The sequence below is a fragment of the Phocoena sinus genome, chromosome 14 (assembly GCF_008692025.1).
Source record: "Phocoena sinus isolate mPhoSin1 chromosome 14, mPhoSin1.pri, whole genome shotgun sequence".
NCBI lineage: Eukaryota > Metazoa > Chordata > Mammalia > Artiodactyla > Phocoenidae > Phocoena > Phocoena sinus.
Window position 1 is genome coordinate 16,110,685 of NC_045776.1, and position 15,463 is coordinate 16,126,147.

Here is a 15,463-nt window from a genome sequence, read left to right on the forward strand (position 1 = left end):
CCCTATTTTCAAATAAGGTTAGATACACAGGTGCCAGGGGTTACAACTTGAACATATCTTTTTGGAGGACACAATTCCATCCACAACACACTCCATCCTTCAGCCACCACTGTAGCCCAGTCTTCATAATTTTATCTAGACCGCTGCAATAGACTCTTTGGACCACTGTCTTTCTCTTCTAAGATACTCTCATGTTACTGCAACAATCTTCCTGAAACCTAAATCTGGGAATATCATTCCCTTGTTCAGACCAATGACAACATCACTTTCCTAGCCCCTGTCATACTTGGATGGACCCTCTTGCTATAGGAATAAATCTGTGTGTGCCATGTGTAGGAGTCTCCAGAACAAGCCTGTGGGCTCCTTCAGCTGTCTCCCTGCTCCCACCCTTCCCAAATCCTAGTCATTCCAGATAAATGGGCACTTTGGATGCCCCAGTGCCTTTGTTCATGCTGTTTCCTCCATCATCTCTCCTTGTAGAGTACCTTCTGACCGCCTTGGCTTTGTCTACCTCCTTACACAGAATTCAGGTTCTAAGAAGACAGAATCTTTTCTGGTGAGAGTCTTTCCCCAGCAGGTAGGATGAGGCCTGGCACGTAGAGAGCTTTCCACGATTCTCTGTTGAATAAAGGAATGAAGGAATTAACAAATGTAAATAAACAGGCAGCAGATTCTGGATCTTTCTCTGCTACCCTTGTCCCTTCTCCTCTCCCTGAAGGAAACTTAATCTCTCCCATAACATTTTATTCCTAATCTCTCTGCTAGCATTTACTGTATATTTTAGCTGTTTGTAAGCCCAGCTGGGCTGTTACTCTGTGAGCTACGTGGAGACAGGCACTGGGTCGAATTCATCTGTAAATGCCAAGAACAAACACAGTGCCTGTCAATATTATTTGTCGAACTGAATTAAATCTACGTACAGAGGCAAGACAGAAGGGGGAGAAGTCGTATTCCCCCACCCCCTCCAATTTACGGCCTCCACTGTATTTATAGAGCTGAGCGTAGGGGCAGGGCAGGAGGTAAAGTTGCAAATTCTGTAAGTTTCCCTTTCTGCTGATGCTTGAAAAATTATCTTTCTGAGTCAGCACAGGTATTTTGATACTGCCTTGCGATTTCGGGCCTTTTTTTAAAGTGATGGTTTAAAAACAAGTGCTTTTGCATTTACCATCAAACTGATAGCGTTGGGTGGGAAAATAACCATCATGAAAACTGTTTACCCCTTCATCTTCTAAATTTCTTGTTCAGGGTCTAAATCTGACAACAAATATAGGGGACTCCCCAGTCACTGCCTCTCCATCACAGATGGGAGAGCCTGGGGCTCCGGCACAGACAGGTCCCTCCAAGAACAGTCTGAAGTGGTTGATGCTAATTACGGGGTCTGGAAGGCTGGGCTTTAGAACACCAGCCTCCCGGAGGGTGAAGCCGTGGGTAATTATCAGTCAAGTCCAGTTCACCTGCCTTCACCAGTCAAGGTTGTTTTCACTGTTGCTACAAAAGACTTTCATGACTTCCAAGCGGCACTTTTAAAAAACTTTATTTATTTTTGGCTGCGTTGGGTCTTCGTTTCTGCGTGCAGGCGTTCTCTAGTTGTGGGAAGCAGGGGCTACTCTTCGTTGGGTTGCGCGGGCTTCTCATTGCAGAGCACAAGCTCTAGGCACACAGGCTTCAGTAGTTGTGGCGCTTGGGTTTCAGTAGTTGTGGCGCACGCGCTTAGCTGCTCCGTGGCATGTGGAATCTTCTCAGACCAGGGCTGGAACCCTGGTCGCTTGCATTGGCAGGCGGATTCTTAACCACTGCACCACCAGGGAAGTCTCCCAAAAGGCACGTTTGCCTGAGTTATTTTCCAGGAACTTGGAGGCAGCTGTGTCTAGTCGGAGTTGAGCTGGTTGAGGCTGGTTAGGACCACCCACCCTCCAACTGGGCATGCGCGAGTGTCCGCTCAGTGACCTTTTGACGTCAGAGGGCCGAAAACTCCACCCTCAGATCGTGCGAAGAGCCTCCATTTTTGAGTGTGGAGAGAACAACTGTCTCACCTTTTTCTTATTTCCAATCACCTTTCCCCACCCTCCTCGTGCCTCAGACCGCCCTGCTTCAATCTCATAAATACCCTGAGCCCCTGGCCTCTGGCGAGGTAGCTCTGAGGCTTGTTCTACGGTCTGGTCGCTAGGCTGCGTCACGGAGAAACTTACACGAACTGGGGTCTGGGCGCTTTGGGCTTGGGAATTTGGTTCAGTAGCAAAAGCGGAGCACTGGCAAGGGATAGACCCCCCCTTTGTACTGAGTTTTATTCTCCCGACAGACTTTACTTTCACCCCAGAAACAAGCATAGCCTCCGGAAGAAAGTCAGGCTCTCGGTTCCTGTCCTGTGGCTAGAACCTCCCTCTACGCCTCTCTGTTCCTCACTCTAAACCTCGCTCTCAGCCACACCCCGCGGTCAGGTGACGGGGCTTTGCTGTTGGGAGTTGATAGGCTGTGAGGAAGGAGGGCCAGTGGGGAAGCCTGGGGAAAAGTGGGTTGCTGTAGTGGATTGAAAAGCGGCCCCCAAGTTCGTATGCACTTGGAACCTCAGAACGTGAGAGAAATTAGGTTCCTTGCAGATGTCACTAGTTGAGGTCCAAAGACAAAGATTCTTCTCTGGGGACACCCTGATTCCAGACTCTGGCCTCCAGAACTAAGGGAATGTGTGTTCTGTTAAGTTAACCAGTTTGTAGTTATTTCCGAAGTCCTAGGAAAAAGCCCTAGTTGCCAACGGTGGGTACAGGGAATTACCAGAAAAAATTGTCTCTCTACTTCTGCCTCAATTTTCTTCCAAAGCATCTTGGGCCTGGGGGGAGGGGGGTGCCTTGGGGATGGGATGGGGATGGTGATTAGAGTTATACGGAGGAAAGCAAACAGATAAAAAACAGGTGTTTGGCTTTATTTTTCATTTAAGCAGGGCAGTAATCTTTAAAGTCAGGCTTTACTGAGTTTTCTAAGTTCCTTTTTCTTAGAACAGAGTCTTACCTGCACAATCGGAAATCGGGAGTGTGTGAGGGTACAGACGAGGGGACCCGGCCCTCAGATGCTGGGACAAAAGGGCTGACAGGGTCGGGGCTCATGGGGGCACGTAATCCCAACTCGAGTTCCCCTAACCTCGGGGTTGGGTTAGAACAAACCGAGGGAAACCGTGAGGACGGGAGCTGTTTCCCCGCTTCCCTTCTGGGACACGGGGCCTAGCCAGTCCCCACCCACCTACCAGAGGCAGCTTAGTGAGAGAGAACTGTTCTCCACTCATCCCCCAAACCGCTACATGACTGGGGGCTTATGAGGAAGACATGATCAGTGCCAGAGAAAAAGCATAAAGGGAATGCGTTTGCTCACGCATGCAAAAAGTCCTATGTGTGAATCTTCGCCACAAGTACAAATACCAGCTCAGTATATTTTTGCTTTCTAGCTCCAAATCACTGTATTGAGTCCTAGACATTTTCTTTCTTGTTTTTAAAGTCTTTCCCCCAATAACTTCAGCTTTCCAGAAGCTTCTTTGTGAATCATTCTTTTTCTATCTACAAGGGGAAAGTTGATTTCTGACGGCTCCATCAAAAGAGGTTCCTGAATTTATAATCTGCACCTGCCCCTCCCCAGTCCCACCTTGCCTCTGACTGCCTTCATCTTTAAAGTACAGGTGTTTAAACTTAACCCCTTGGTTGCATGTTGTAAATTCACAACCCTGTTCCCCCCATCTTCAGTGCCTGGTGTCCATGGTACAACCATGCTGATGTCTTCTTTGGGGATTGTATTGGGAACCTCATCTTCTCATAGATGAAATAAGAGACACTTCTTCTTAAAAGAGAACAGGTGGCTTCCATTTCAATCTAAAGATTGAGGCCAACACAGCACCAAGTCATTAGCGGTGAAGAAGAGTTAGTTTAGTGGCAAGTACATATTAACCAAAGCACAGGACCCTCGGGCAGGTTAGCGGGTAGAAGATCAACGTCTCTATAGAATTAGACGAGAACCAGACTCTGAAGGGATGGACAAACCCTCCCTACCTCTGTCGGCAAAGGGACACGGGACCAAGAACAGATTGGTTGGATGTCCACTCCTTTGACCTATTTTTTGAGCACCTACTATGTGCCTTGCACCACGATGCGTAAGACTAACCCTGTCCTCCCCTCATGGATCTCACTGTCCAGGGAACTTTGCGTCTCCTGCTGAAGAAGCTGTCTCTGATTCTAATCGGGTAACTGTTACAGCCGGCTGGGTAACTGTGCCCTCCTAGAACTGTGCTCTTTTGGGGGATATCTTCTGTTTAACCAGAAGCCTAACCTAAGGACCTGTAGCTGTCCTGCTGCTTACTTGAAGTACATGGCCTGTAAGGGACTCTTCAAGCCCCAGTCCTACAGCTTTTCATTTTTGGTAATGGCCGTCCAAGACAGGCAACCTGCGTATATGCTTATGTTCAGCTTTTCCAAGTGCCAAGTAGCATCACCCCTGTACACTTTGAAGCCTCGCTGAATAGGCAAGTAGCGTAGTAACCATGACAAGTATTTCCTGTTTCTAAAGTTTACAAGAACTGGCTCTGTACCATGTATTATTGTCAGGGTAGTACGGTAACTGCTACTAGGTTTTGGTTTTGCTCACACATTCTAGAAACTGTAAAGGGAGACGGATTTTTGCAAATGTTCTTCTGGAACCTAAGGTTTAACACCACCCCTCCCCCCGCCCCTCCTTGTTATCTAGTCCGAAATCTGCAGAGAAGTTTGGTCTGTGGGAATAATGCCACAGCTGGGTATGTTCCTAGCTCAGAACCCACAGCTGGGATTCCCTCCGTGGCCTCAGGGGCCTGGAGGAGGGAATCAAGGGACTCAAGTGGGTCTGCCAGTCTGGGACATAGCAAGAAACACGAAGAGTGCTCAGAAATGCATGGTGGTATTCAAGAAAAATCATTAGTCTTCCCAATTCCACTTTTCTTATGTTGGCATAGCTCCTAGTTGCATATGTGGAAATCAAGGCTCTCCTCTCATCGCCCGGCAAACTCTCAGATGCAGGAAAACAAAGATGCCCATATGGGAAAGGAAGACAGTTGCTTTTGTGGACCACTGTACTTGGGAGTTTACCATGAAATGGTCTTATGTGTTAGAATAGCTGGTATTTCTCCTTAACATTACACAACCCTAAGTCCCAAAGTCATACATTTCTATACCATTTTGCAAACATTAACTGTATTGACGCCTGTAAAGCACTTAGAGCAGTGCCTGCTAGGTGTTAAGGGCTACACAGGGCTTGGTGATTATCACTAGTAGTGGTGCTGAGACTTACGTCACCTGAGATGCACAAAAACACAAGCTTCTGGCTTGGACTCTGGGACTCTGGCTCACCATGTTACCAGGCAAAGATTGCACTGGTGCACGGAGCCCCTTAGCTCTAGGAAATGGTATTCGTCATGGAAACCCAGTCCTCTCCCAAGAAATCAAATTGGTGTTTTACAAACTCTTTCTTTCCCAGGAAATCAGGCAGGATTATAACCCCAGCTGGCTGAAGATTTCATGCCTCCCAGGAGGGTCTTGAATGAAGAAGGGTTGGTCAAGTGAGGAGGGTGTTTCAGGGTTTGGGGATTTTTTTTTTTTTTTTTGGCTGTGCCACGCTGCTTGTGGGATCTTAGTTCCCCAACCAGGGATCGAACCCGTGCCCTCGGCAGTGAAAGCGCAGAGTCCTAACCACTGGACTGCCAGGGAATTCCCAGGATTGGGGACTTTAGACGTGTGTCCTCCACTTTGTGTTCTTTTAACATTCAAAGCCTTCAGTGAAGCTCCTTTCTGGGCATCCCAGCAACTCCTAAAAATAAACTCAAGTTCTTGAAATGTTCTAGTTTGCCTTTAAGCTTTCTTTGGCTGGAGACCAGGCTATTTTCAGTTTCCCAGCCCCAGGTGGTATGGATTTGCTCTATCAAATGACAAATGACGCTGTGCCCTGTAGTGAGGGCTCAGCAGACACTTAGGAAAGGTTAGCCAGTGGGCGAGGCTGCAGCCAGCCCAGGCTGGCTGGGGAGTGGGGCAACTCCCATTTAAAGATTCCTGGAACCCCAGGGGGAGACTGATGTATAGATAACCATCGAGGGACATGGTGCTATTTGCATCGAGTCCAGATAAGGAACATCTAAAAAGAAACAGGAGTTAAATTGTCCCACGGGAGGACATGGCAGTCTATGGCAAGAGTGCCCAGCTGAAGCCAAGAGCTGACGGGCTTACCTCTCCTGGCTCTGGGCGGTTGAATGTGGGCTTTAGAACCATGGCCTCTCCTTTGATCCATCTTTTCACATTTCCCCATCCTCCCACCGCCCACCTTCTACTTCACGTTCACCTTGCCCCAGGCCCTATCGATCCCTTGTCATTTTGACCAGCTCCCCAGCACCCTGTCCAGGAGCCACACCCGGTGTCCTTCAAGCTGATCCCTGCCTGTCGAAGGGCTCCCGGTGAATCTCATGTGCCTTTTCCTTCACCCTTCAGCCATATCCTTTCCTCTAGCCTCCAGTAGGAAAGCTTTTAGATGCTGTTAACAGAATAACCAACTACCAGCGGCCTCAAACATATGGACTTTCGTTGTTCCCTTCACAAGAACTCTAGGGGTAGAAGGCCTTTGGTGTTGATCCAGTGGCTTGAGGATACCTACCAGCTCCCAAGTCCATCCTTTCTGCTCCACCAGCCGTAGTGGGCTTTTCATTCTCGTGCTGGTTGCCTTGTGACTGCAAGTTGATTGCCGCAGCACCAGACATCACAAGTTCGTCACAGGAAGGAGGAAGGGGGTAGGCAAGGTACCTCCCCTGTCTGTGCCTTCTATATAAGGAAAGCAAAGCTTTTTCGGAAGCTCCTTCGTGGAATTCCCCTTACATCATTAGCCAGAACTGACTAATGGCTACGCAGGAGGCTGGGAGCATACGTGGTTTTCCAACCTCCTCTAGTTGGAGGTGGCAAGGGAGGAGGGGGTCGAGGATCAGCAACGTCTGCCACACCTGCGCGCTCTCATCAGTAGAGAGGTCTCCTGAGACCGCACTGGACTGTCCGAGAATTATCTAAGAACTGATACCTAAGAGAGCACCCTCTGGTTTTTGCACTGCAGGGATCTTTTTTTTTTTTTTTTTTTTTGCGGTACGCGGGCCTCTCACTGTCGCGGCCCCTCCCGTTGCGGAGCACAGGCTCCGGACGCGCAGGCTCAGCGGCCGTGGCTCATGGGCCCAGCCGCTCCGCGGCATGTGGGATCTTCCCGGACCGGGGCACGAACCCGTGTCCCCCACATTGGCAGGCGGACCCTCAACCACTGCGCCACCAGGGAAGCCCATGACTGCTTCTTTATCAGCTTCCTCACTAGCTCTGAGGGCAGGACTTGTTATTCTTTGCTGAATTTTTTTAGAACTTTAGCACATAGTAAGGACTCCATTACTGAGTGAATAAACATGAATGAGTACCAGCAGCGGGAGGGGTAGACCAAAGAGGAACACTTCCAAACCTGGTTTTGAAAGCACCGTGAAGCTTGAAACTTAACTCTGCTCGCACAGCCGTCTCCAGCCCCTCCTCTATCCAACATGCCTGATTTTACAACCACATTGTCTCCACCTGCTAGCCTTTCCAAGCAGTTCTGCCTCCTAATTGTGGATCCCATGGAAGGCGTGTTGTCTCTTCACCCACCCCATGATGTGCAGGGTTATCTTCATCATTAGAGGGAGTGTTCTGGCTGCCACGAAGGGCATGACACTAATTTCAGTGACTAACAATAGAAGGTGGTGTGAGATAAGATCCCTCTTCTCAGATGGCTTATAATCCAGCTGAAGAGACAAGGTGTGTGTGTGGGGGAAGATAAACAGCAGTTCTTGACAAGTTGTGCTAATGGCCAAATGGATGGAATTTAACAAACAGTCCTGCTCCAGGAGTAAAAGGAAGGTCACCACTGATTCCTTCTCTTCCACTTGATGGATAAGATCCCTGCAGTGCGGGGCTCACAGAACAAGGGAAACGAATGTCAGCGAGTGCCAGGCACTTGACAGGATAGTGCTGACGTGCCTGTGGTTAGCCTTAGAGGAAGAGACCGAGGGTCAGAGAGGCTAAAGAGGTTACATGGAGGGCTTCCCTGGTGGCGCAGTGGTTGGGAGTCCGCCTGCCGATGCAGGGCACACGGGTTCGTGCCCCGGTCAGGGAAGATCCCACGTGCCGCAGAGCGGCTGGGCCCGTGAGCCATGGCCGCTGAGCCTGCGCATCCGGAGCCTGTGCTCCGCAACGGGAGAGGCCACGACAGTGAGAAGCCCGCGTACCACAAAAAAAAAGAAAAAGAGGTTACATGGGGTCACGAATGCAATATGTGATTAAGCTGAAGCCCAGGCGGCCAGTCCAGAGTACACACAACACGATGGGTTTCCGACAAGTGCCCTAAACTCTCCTCCCCCTCACCTGAATAAGGATAATTTTCCTACGTAACAAAAGCACCTGAGTCTCACCACTCACTCCGTGATGAGAATAGCTGAGCAGCAGGAGAATCGTTCGCTGGAGTTCTTTCATAATGACTTAACTAAGAGATCTCCCGCTGAAAGAAAGGTCTGACTCATTTGAAAGGTGTGAGCCTGTGGTTTCTCTTTCCCTGAGTTGGCCTCCGAGGAGGCTGCCCTTGGAACCAATGCTGTGAGCCTCAGCAAGTATGCACTGGACTGTGAAAAGCTCTGCTTTGAGAACGTCCATTGGTTACAATCACATTTTATGGGGTTTCACATCAGCAGTGAACCAATTTGTATGGCTGCTTGCTTGAACCTAACTTCCAAAAGGCCAGCAGTCTTCTCTGTTCACTGATGCTTCTCCAGTCCTTAGAACAGCTTGGTATGTAGTAGGTGCTCAGTAAATACTCAAGTGGATGAATTTTACATGGTCAAGGATTCGCCATATTTCTTTATGTGTGGAACTTCAACAGGCTATTTTAAAGTAGGATTTTACTTTAAAAGGTAGAGAGGGGAGGAATCAGTCTACCTTAGTAGGAACAGGACTCTCCTGTAAGTCAAGGCATGATACACCATGGTTATGATATATCCCAATGACCAAACCACCCTAATCAAAGCTTACTTCTCCTGTGTTTCATCCTCTCCAGGTGTATCAGCCTTCAACTCTGATATGCTAGTTAGCAATAATGGGTGGGTAACGTCCCAGTTAGTAACACAGTGGCTTTTTGACTGGAGCCCTTTGGAAAAAATTGTCCAGTACCTGGCAGAGAATTCTACACATGGCAGCTAGTCCTTAAATGTCGGGCACTGATGTTGTGATGATGACAAGATCTTAAAGGGCTGACATAGGTAGTGGAAGCTCAGGCAGGGAGGAAGGCTCAGGAGAGGGTCCTGGTGTTTTTGATCAGATAATCTCCCTACACCTCTCAAATCATGACCAGGAGGCTACCCATGCTTTTATGATTTTTTTTTGCGGTATGCGGGCCTCTCACTGTTGTGGCCTCTCCCGTTGCGGAGCACAGGCTCCGGACGCACAGGCTGTGGACGCGCAGGCTCAGTGGCCATGGCCCATGGGCCCAGCCGCTCCACGGCACGAACCCGTGTCGCCTGCATCAGCTGGCGGACTCTCAACCACTGCACCACCAGGGAAGCCCTACGCTTTCTATGCTTTTAATAGTTCAGTAGATTTGTGCTATAGCTCAACAAAACAAAACACCCAAATTAGCAAACGAAAAGAACATTCTCTACACGTTATAGATGTTCAGGTATAGAGGGGAAACCATGAACACGTTAAAGTCCTGGACACTTAAAAAAACAAAACTTATTTATCAGATATTTCTTTTCCCCCTTCCATTTTCATATGATGGAAAAAAATATAGAGAGTTCCTTTAGAAACACAGGATGTGAACCAGTAGAGCTTCTGCTTGTGGCTAGAAGCCTCTTAAAAGAGAGTTGTCCCAGAGACAGAAGCAGATGAAAGCTCAAACCCTTTCAGATTTAGAGGTTTAATGGGTGAAGTTGAGTAGATCTGACTCGTGCGTGGTGTTCATTCACTTACTGATTCTTTCAAGAAGTGTTTATGGAGCCCCTGCTAGGTGCCAACCACTGTACCGGGCCTTAAACAGCCTAGAATGGGAGCTCCCTGCAGATGGGCATTTAGCCTGTATTGTATCCCATCACCTGGGATACTTTCTAGCACATTGGAGGTATTGAATAAATAAATTGATGAATGGTCCTAGCACTCACGGAATTTATAGCACAGGAAGCGAAATTTCTTATTCAGCACTTTTATGCCAACCAAATGAGTTAAATGACCATCAGGGTACCTGGCAGGAGGAAAGGAGAGATGAATCATTGGCTGCAGGCAGCCTTGGGGAGTGTGGAAAACAGGAGTGGTACGCTGTTGTCCTGTTTCCTACTGACGGTGTGTAAAGGGATTGACTGACTTTCACACGTGATTGATGGGAATAAGCGTCAGGACCCTGGAGCTACGTGTATTTCAGCTCTACGTTGTTGTGCGCTGGGGGAGAGACTCTCCTCCCCTCTGTAAGCCCAGTCATCGATTCCCGCACATTTGAACGGGGCTGCTTCAAAGCAGGAGTCCTGGGGGCGAAGAAGGAGGTGCTTGCCCCAAATCAGCGATTCCCTTCTCCTTGGCTGGGCGTAATTCTGATATGTTTCGAAATAATCAATGAGCTAAAAGTTTCAAGAGGCAAGAATTTAGACTGAGTTTACTTCTTTGAACAATGTCCAGTGTCGCAGGACAGTCAGATAGTCCCACGATGGGTTCACTCCTCCAAAAGTGAGATTTATTCTGTGCTCCCCCTTTCCTCACTTTCTCTTTCCCTGTCTGTATATCGCTTCCCCAAAACCCTAGAAGTCCTGAACCCCCTACTTCTTGTGGATGTGGTTTGCCTGCCACAGGGCATCTGTCTTAAAGTGGGTGAGGCACTTCAAGATTTTATAACCTTCCTGGGACAGAAATGATTGGCAGTGCTGAAGGCACTTCATTCGAGGTGGGTTCAAAAGACATGCCTCTTTAGTACAGGGGACAAAGTGTGCTCATTGCTGCTTTACAAGCACTGCATATATATATATATATATATATATATATTTTTTTTTTTTGCGGTACACGGGCCTCTCACTGTTGTGGCCTCTCCCATTGCAGAGCACAGGCTCCGGATGCGCAGGCTCAGCGGCCATGGCTCACGGGCCCAGCCGCTCCGCGGCGTGTGGGATCTTCCCGGACCGGGGCACGAACCCGTGTCCCCTGCATCGGCAGGCGGACTCTCAACCACTGCGCCACCAGGGAAGCCCAGCACTGCATATTTTGTTATGGTTATGTGAAATTTCCTTCTGAAAAGATTCACAAGCTCTTGTGACGATCAAAGAAGTTAACATGTAATTTAACATGTAATTCCATCTTTTTTTTCCTGCGAGATGGGCAAGAAATCATTACATGATTGTCAGGAGGCCTTTTGCTTTTAATGGGGAATTTGACCAAGGACCCCCTGGAGCATACAGTTGCTTAAACTTTTCTTCAGGATGTCTCTAATAGCTAGAGTTTGGGGATTCATGTTTAGATCTCAATCATTCCTTCTCATTGTCTGAGATTATAGTCATCAAGGATTAACACTCTTGAGATTGCAGTTATGCCCTGTTGTGGGATCTCCCAGGAACAATTCTACTAATATCACTTTTCATCTTCTAGGTGCAAATTCGGGAAACAGTCAGGGAGCAAATCTCTCTCGGCCGAATGCCAGCTTTCTCAGAGCCTACTGGGGAGGAGTCCGCGTTTACTATGACCACAATAGATTCCTTCTCCAATTTAGGAGGGATCGACACGAAAAATGCATCATTGGCCCAACACCTGGAGGTAGAAAGGTGTACCCAAGGCCCACGGCACGAAGAAAACCAAGATGGAGAAGACAGCACACCTGGATGTCCCTGGGGAGACCTAGGGTGTGAGCTGAGCATCCCAGAAGCCAATAGTGAAAATATGCCCCACTGTGAGCCGTTGGCGCGTCTCCCCCAGGAGAACAACGCTGACCCCGGGGAGCCCCGGGCTCCCTCTCTTGCTTCCCCTGAATTTGTACATACCGTCCCCACCTTGGAAACTGCGTGTGCTGGGCCAAGAGACAGAGTAACAGCGTGTGTGCTAGGCCGTCCTGAAGCAGGTGACCAAGAAGCGTGTGATACTGTGAGCTCTCCTGTTGGAGCCCCAGCTGGTAAATATTTGCCTCAAGAAATTTGCTCCGTGGACTTCGAGCTGGCAGGTCAAAGCAAAGCATCTGATCTGTGTTCTTCTGATGACAAGGCACTGGATATTCTTTCTCAGACACAAGGTTCAGAGCCTCCACGGTCTGCATACGGAAGCAGCAATGAGAGAACCTCTGCAGTGTTCCCTCTTTTTATCGGTGCTCTCATCTGGAACATTTCACAGAAAGCCAGTAAAGGTGCCACTGGGGAAAATCTCTCCAAGGTGGAGGGTTCCACCTCCATGTTGGCCTCCATGGTAAAGGCTGGTCAGGGGGGGCTGAGCCCCAGTCACTCAGGTGGGCTCGAGGGAAGACAGCCTCTGTCTTCTGAGAATGACTCTTTGGAATGGTCTAAAGAAGGTGGTGATGAGAGCTCTAGCTCCAGTGCCCCGGTCACTGCAGACATACCAGCCAGTCATAGTTCAACAGCAAAGTTTCCTCAGGAGAAGCCAACAACATTAATTGCTAATCTTGAGTGTTTTGAGGTGACTGGGGAGAGTGGGGACACATCCACTGGTACCATTGCCACCAAAGGCCACCCACCCAAATACCTCCCTGTTTCAGTTGCTGGGAACAGCCATGTAGGTGGCCCTGACGAGAGCTCACCTCGGGCACCAGATGACAATTTTTCTCAACTTCCTTCCAACGCACAGTTGGGTCATATTTTAAATGGTTCTACAACTGTATCTTCAAAAGGGCTAGCGTGCGTGGCTCCCAGTGGACCAGAAATCCACGTCCACGTTCCTCAGCTCCCAGAGGGAGAGGATTTCTGTAGCAATTCCCCTCTTCAGATTGATAACCAGTCTGGAAAGAAGAGCCAGACCATGGGCAGAGTAGACACCAGGAGCCTTGAAGAGAATTTCCAAGAAAAAGGAAGTGAAACAACACAGAGGGTCCAGCAGGGTTCTCTTGACGAAAATTTCCAAGAAAGCTTGCCCATGACGTCTGCTGTACCAGGGGAAATAAACCTGGTACTCTTGGACCACTCATCAGCCAACTCCAGGGAGGGAAGGGAACAGAGCTCGGGCTTGGGAACTCATGTGCCCGTGGTGGCTGAATCTATAACAGAAGATGATAGCCAGGCTCTGAGTAATGTTCCGTCTCCCTCTACTACCCTTCTGGGGGAGCCTAAAGAGAGCGGTCCAGGATATTGGGAAGCAGGTAAACAGGTGAAGATTATAACTCTAGAGGCTTCCATTTCAGAAACCTGGCCACCAAGACAACTGACAGATTCTAAGTGCAAGGAGTCAGAACCTGGTCTCATCCCTGGTAGGGTCTGGGCTGTATCTGACGTTCTAAAGACTGATGATGCCATGCCTGAACTGGACCCCTCTGAGACAGCATCAGCCTGTAGTCCTCAGGCTGAGTCCGGCTCAGCAATTGCTAATAACAGAGAAATCCGTAAAGGTGAAGACCTAGCTGGCCATGCAAACTGGAGTTGTCTTTCCTCCCAGTGTTTGAGCCAACCCAGACTCCTGGAGTCCTCCGTGGACCCTGTAGATGAGAAAGAATTATGTGTCACAGACTTGCTATCAGAGGCTTCCAGAACTGGAAGGAAGGAAAATGTTAAGAGTGTAAGTCAAAACCAAGAGGAAAGCCAACTCAAGATGGATCGCCCTTCCTTCTTTAAGCAGTTCCTGACCTGCCCTAAAATCTTAGAGTCCTCTGTAGATCCCACTGATGAAACAAGTGTGGAGTGGGCCAGGGTGGAAACACCAGAGCCTTCTGAATCCACACTGGGGGCCATCAGAGTGGAGAGTAAATTGAATGATGGGAACTTGGGCCAGAGAGTAGAAGTCCAACCATCCATCTTGCAAGTTCCGTGCCCCCAGCAAAGTGGGGAAGCCATTCCAAGAGAAAACACCATCAGCCGAGACCAAGGGCACAGTGGGGGAGAGGGGGCGAGACAAAGACAACATGGTGGAGCAAAGGGGGACGTACAGTCTGCCATTTTGCCTGTCCCGGGTCCTGTCAAAGGTGGGGAAACGACTCCAACGGGACGCGGCAGAAGCCAAATACAAGAAGGCAGTGAGAGGCGCTTAGCGGAGTCTGAACAAAGTAAAAATAACAAAGCAGAATTCGTTTCCCACACTTTACCTCTTTCTAGCGGTCTTGCAAGAATGACTCCCGCCTCTGGAGTTGATACTCACGGCTCCACAAGTCAAAGTCATGAGCTCCCTGAGAATGATTTAGTGGAGCCCAGAAATCATCCATGTGCGTTTTCTGACTTAAAGGAAAGGGGAGCTATTGAAAGCGAGTGTGGGAAACATGTGCCCCCTTCTAGTGGTCTCACTTGGGGGCTTTTTACTTCATCTCTTGATGGAAGCATCACAGGCTTTTCAAGAAGCCACAGAATTGAGGAACATAAAATAGAGGAGCCCCCAGTTGGGGAAACCAAACCCACAAGCACATCTGGCTCCCCAGCAGCAACACTCATGTCCAGAGAATGTGCATCAGAGAAAGTTCCTAAGATGCTGCAGGACCCCTGCCAGCAGGGCTCCACCCTTGGCCGTGGGAAAATGTCAAGGGAGGAGAAGGTCCTCCCTGTGGTGGCCCAAGCTGGCTGCCTCCCCAGGGCCCCTCCAGCAGTGACTGGGTCAGAGGAGGTCAAGGGGAAGCAAGAAACCCCAGGGAGTGGACACGTAGCTGAGGGAGTAAAGAAGAAAATTCTGTCCAGGGTGGCCACCCTGAGGCTGAGACTGGAAGAGAAAGAAAACGCCAGAAAGAACTCGATCTTTCTTAAAAAGAGTCCTAAACTTGAAACATCGGTATCACGCACAGATGAGAAAAAAGACTCCAAAAGACCACCTTGCAAAAGCGAAGGGACAGGTGAGGCTGTGTTGCTTCCTATCATTGTTAACGTTTGGGTTTGTTGACCTGATGTCAAATTCGTGTGTCCTCCTGAGCCCTTGCAGTTAAGGCGCGTGTCCACTGGGGAGGCGACGGATGCTATGGCTGTGACCTGTGGCCTGGCATGTAGGCCCTTGGGTCTCAAACTTGAGCGGCCTCAGGATCCCCTAGAGGGCTTGTTAAGACAGGTTGCTGGGCGCAACCCCAGAGTTCCTGATTCCGGAGAAAGTGCATTTCTAACGAGTTCTTGAGTGATGTGCTGGGAGGACCACTGATGTAGGCTGCCTTGTAGGTATGCTTAACTGAGGGAGCGTGATTACTACGCCTTTCTGTTTAATTATCCTTCAAAAAAATTTTAAAGGAAACAGAAGCATTAATCAGTGTAGCTAATTAGTGTAAT

The 15,463-nt window shown here is 49.0% G+C and overlaps 1 protein-coding gene across 4 annotated transcripts in view; it reads left to right on the forward strand.

Moving 5' to 3' along the window:
- The window catches only part of ALPK2 (alpha kinase 2), an 87,088-nt gene that overhangs the window by 24,670 nt on the left and 46,955 nt on the right, over positions 1-15,463 (forward strand). For all 4 annotated transcript variants that reach the window (XM_032654269.1, XM_032654270.1, XM_032654272.1 and 1 more), the window contains exon 2: positions 11,667-15,042. In XM_032654269.1, coding sequence (XP_032510160.1) covers positions 11,667-15,042 — 3,376 coding nt within the window. The remainder of the gene's footprint in view (positions 1-11,666; positions 15,043-15,463) is intronic.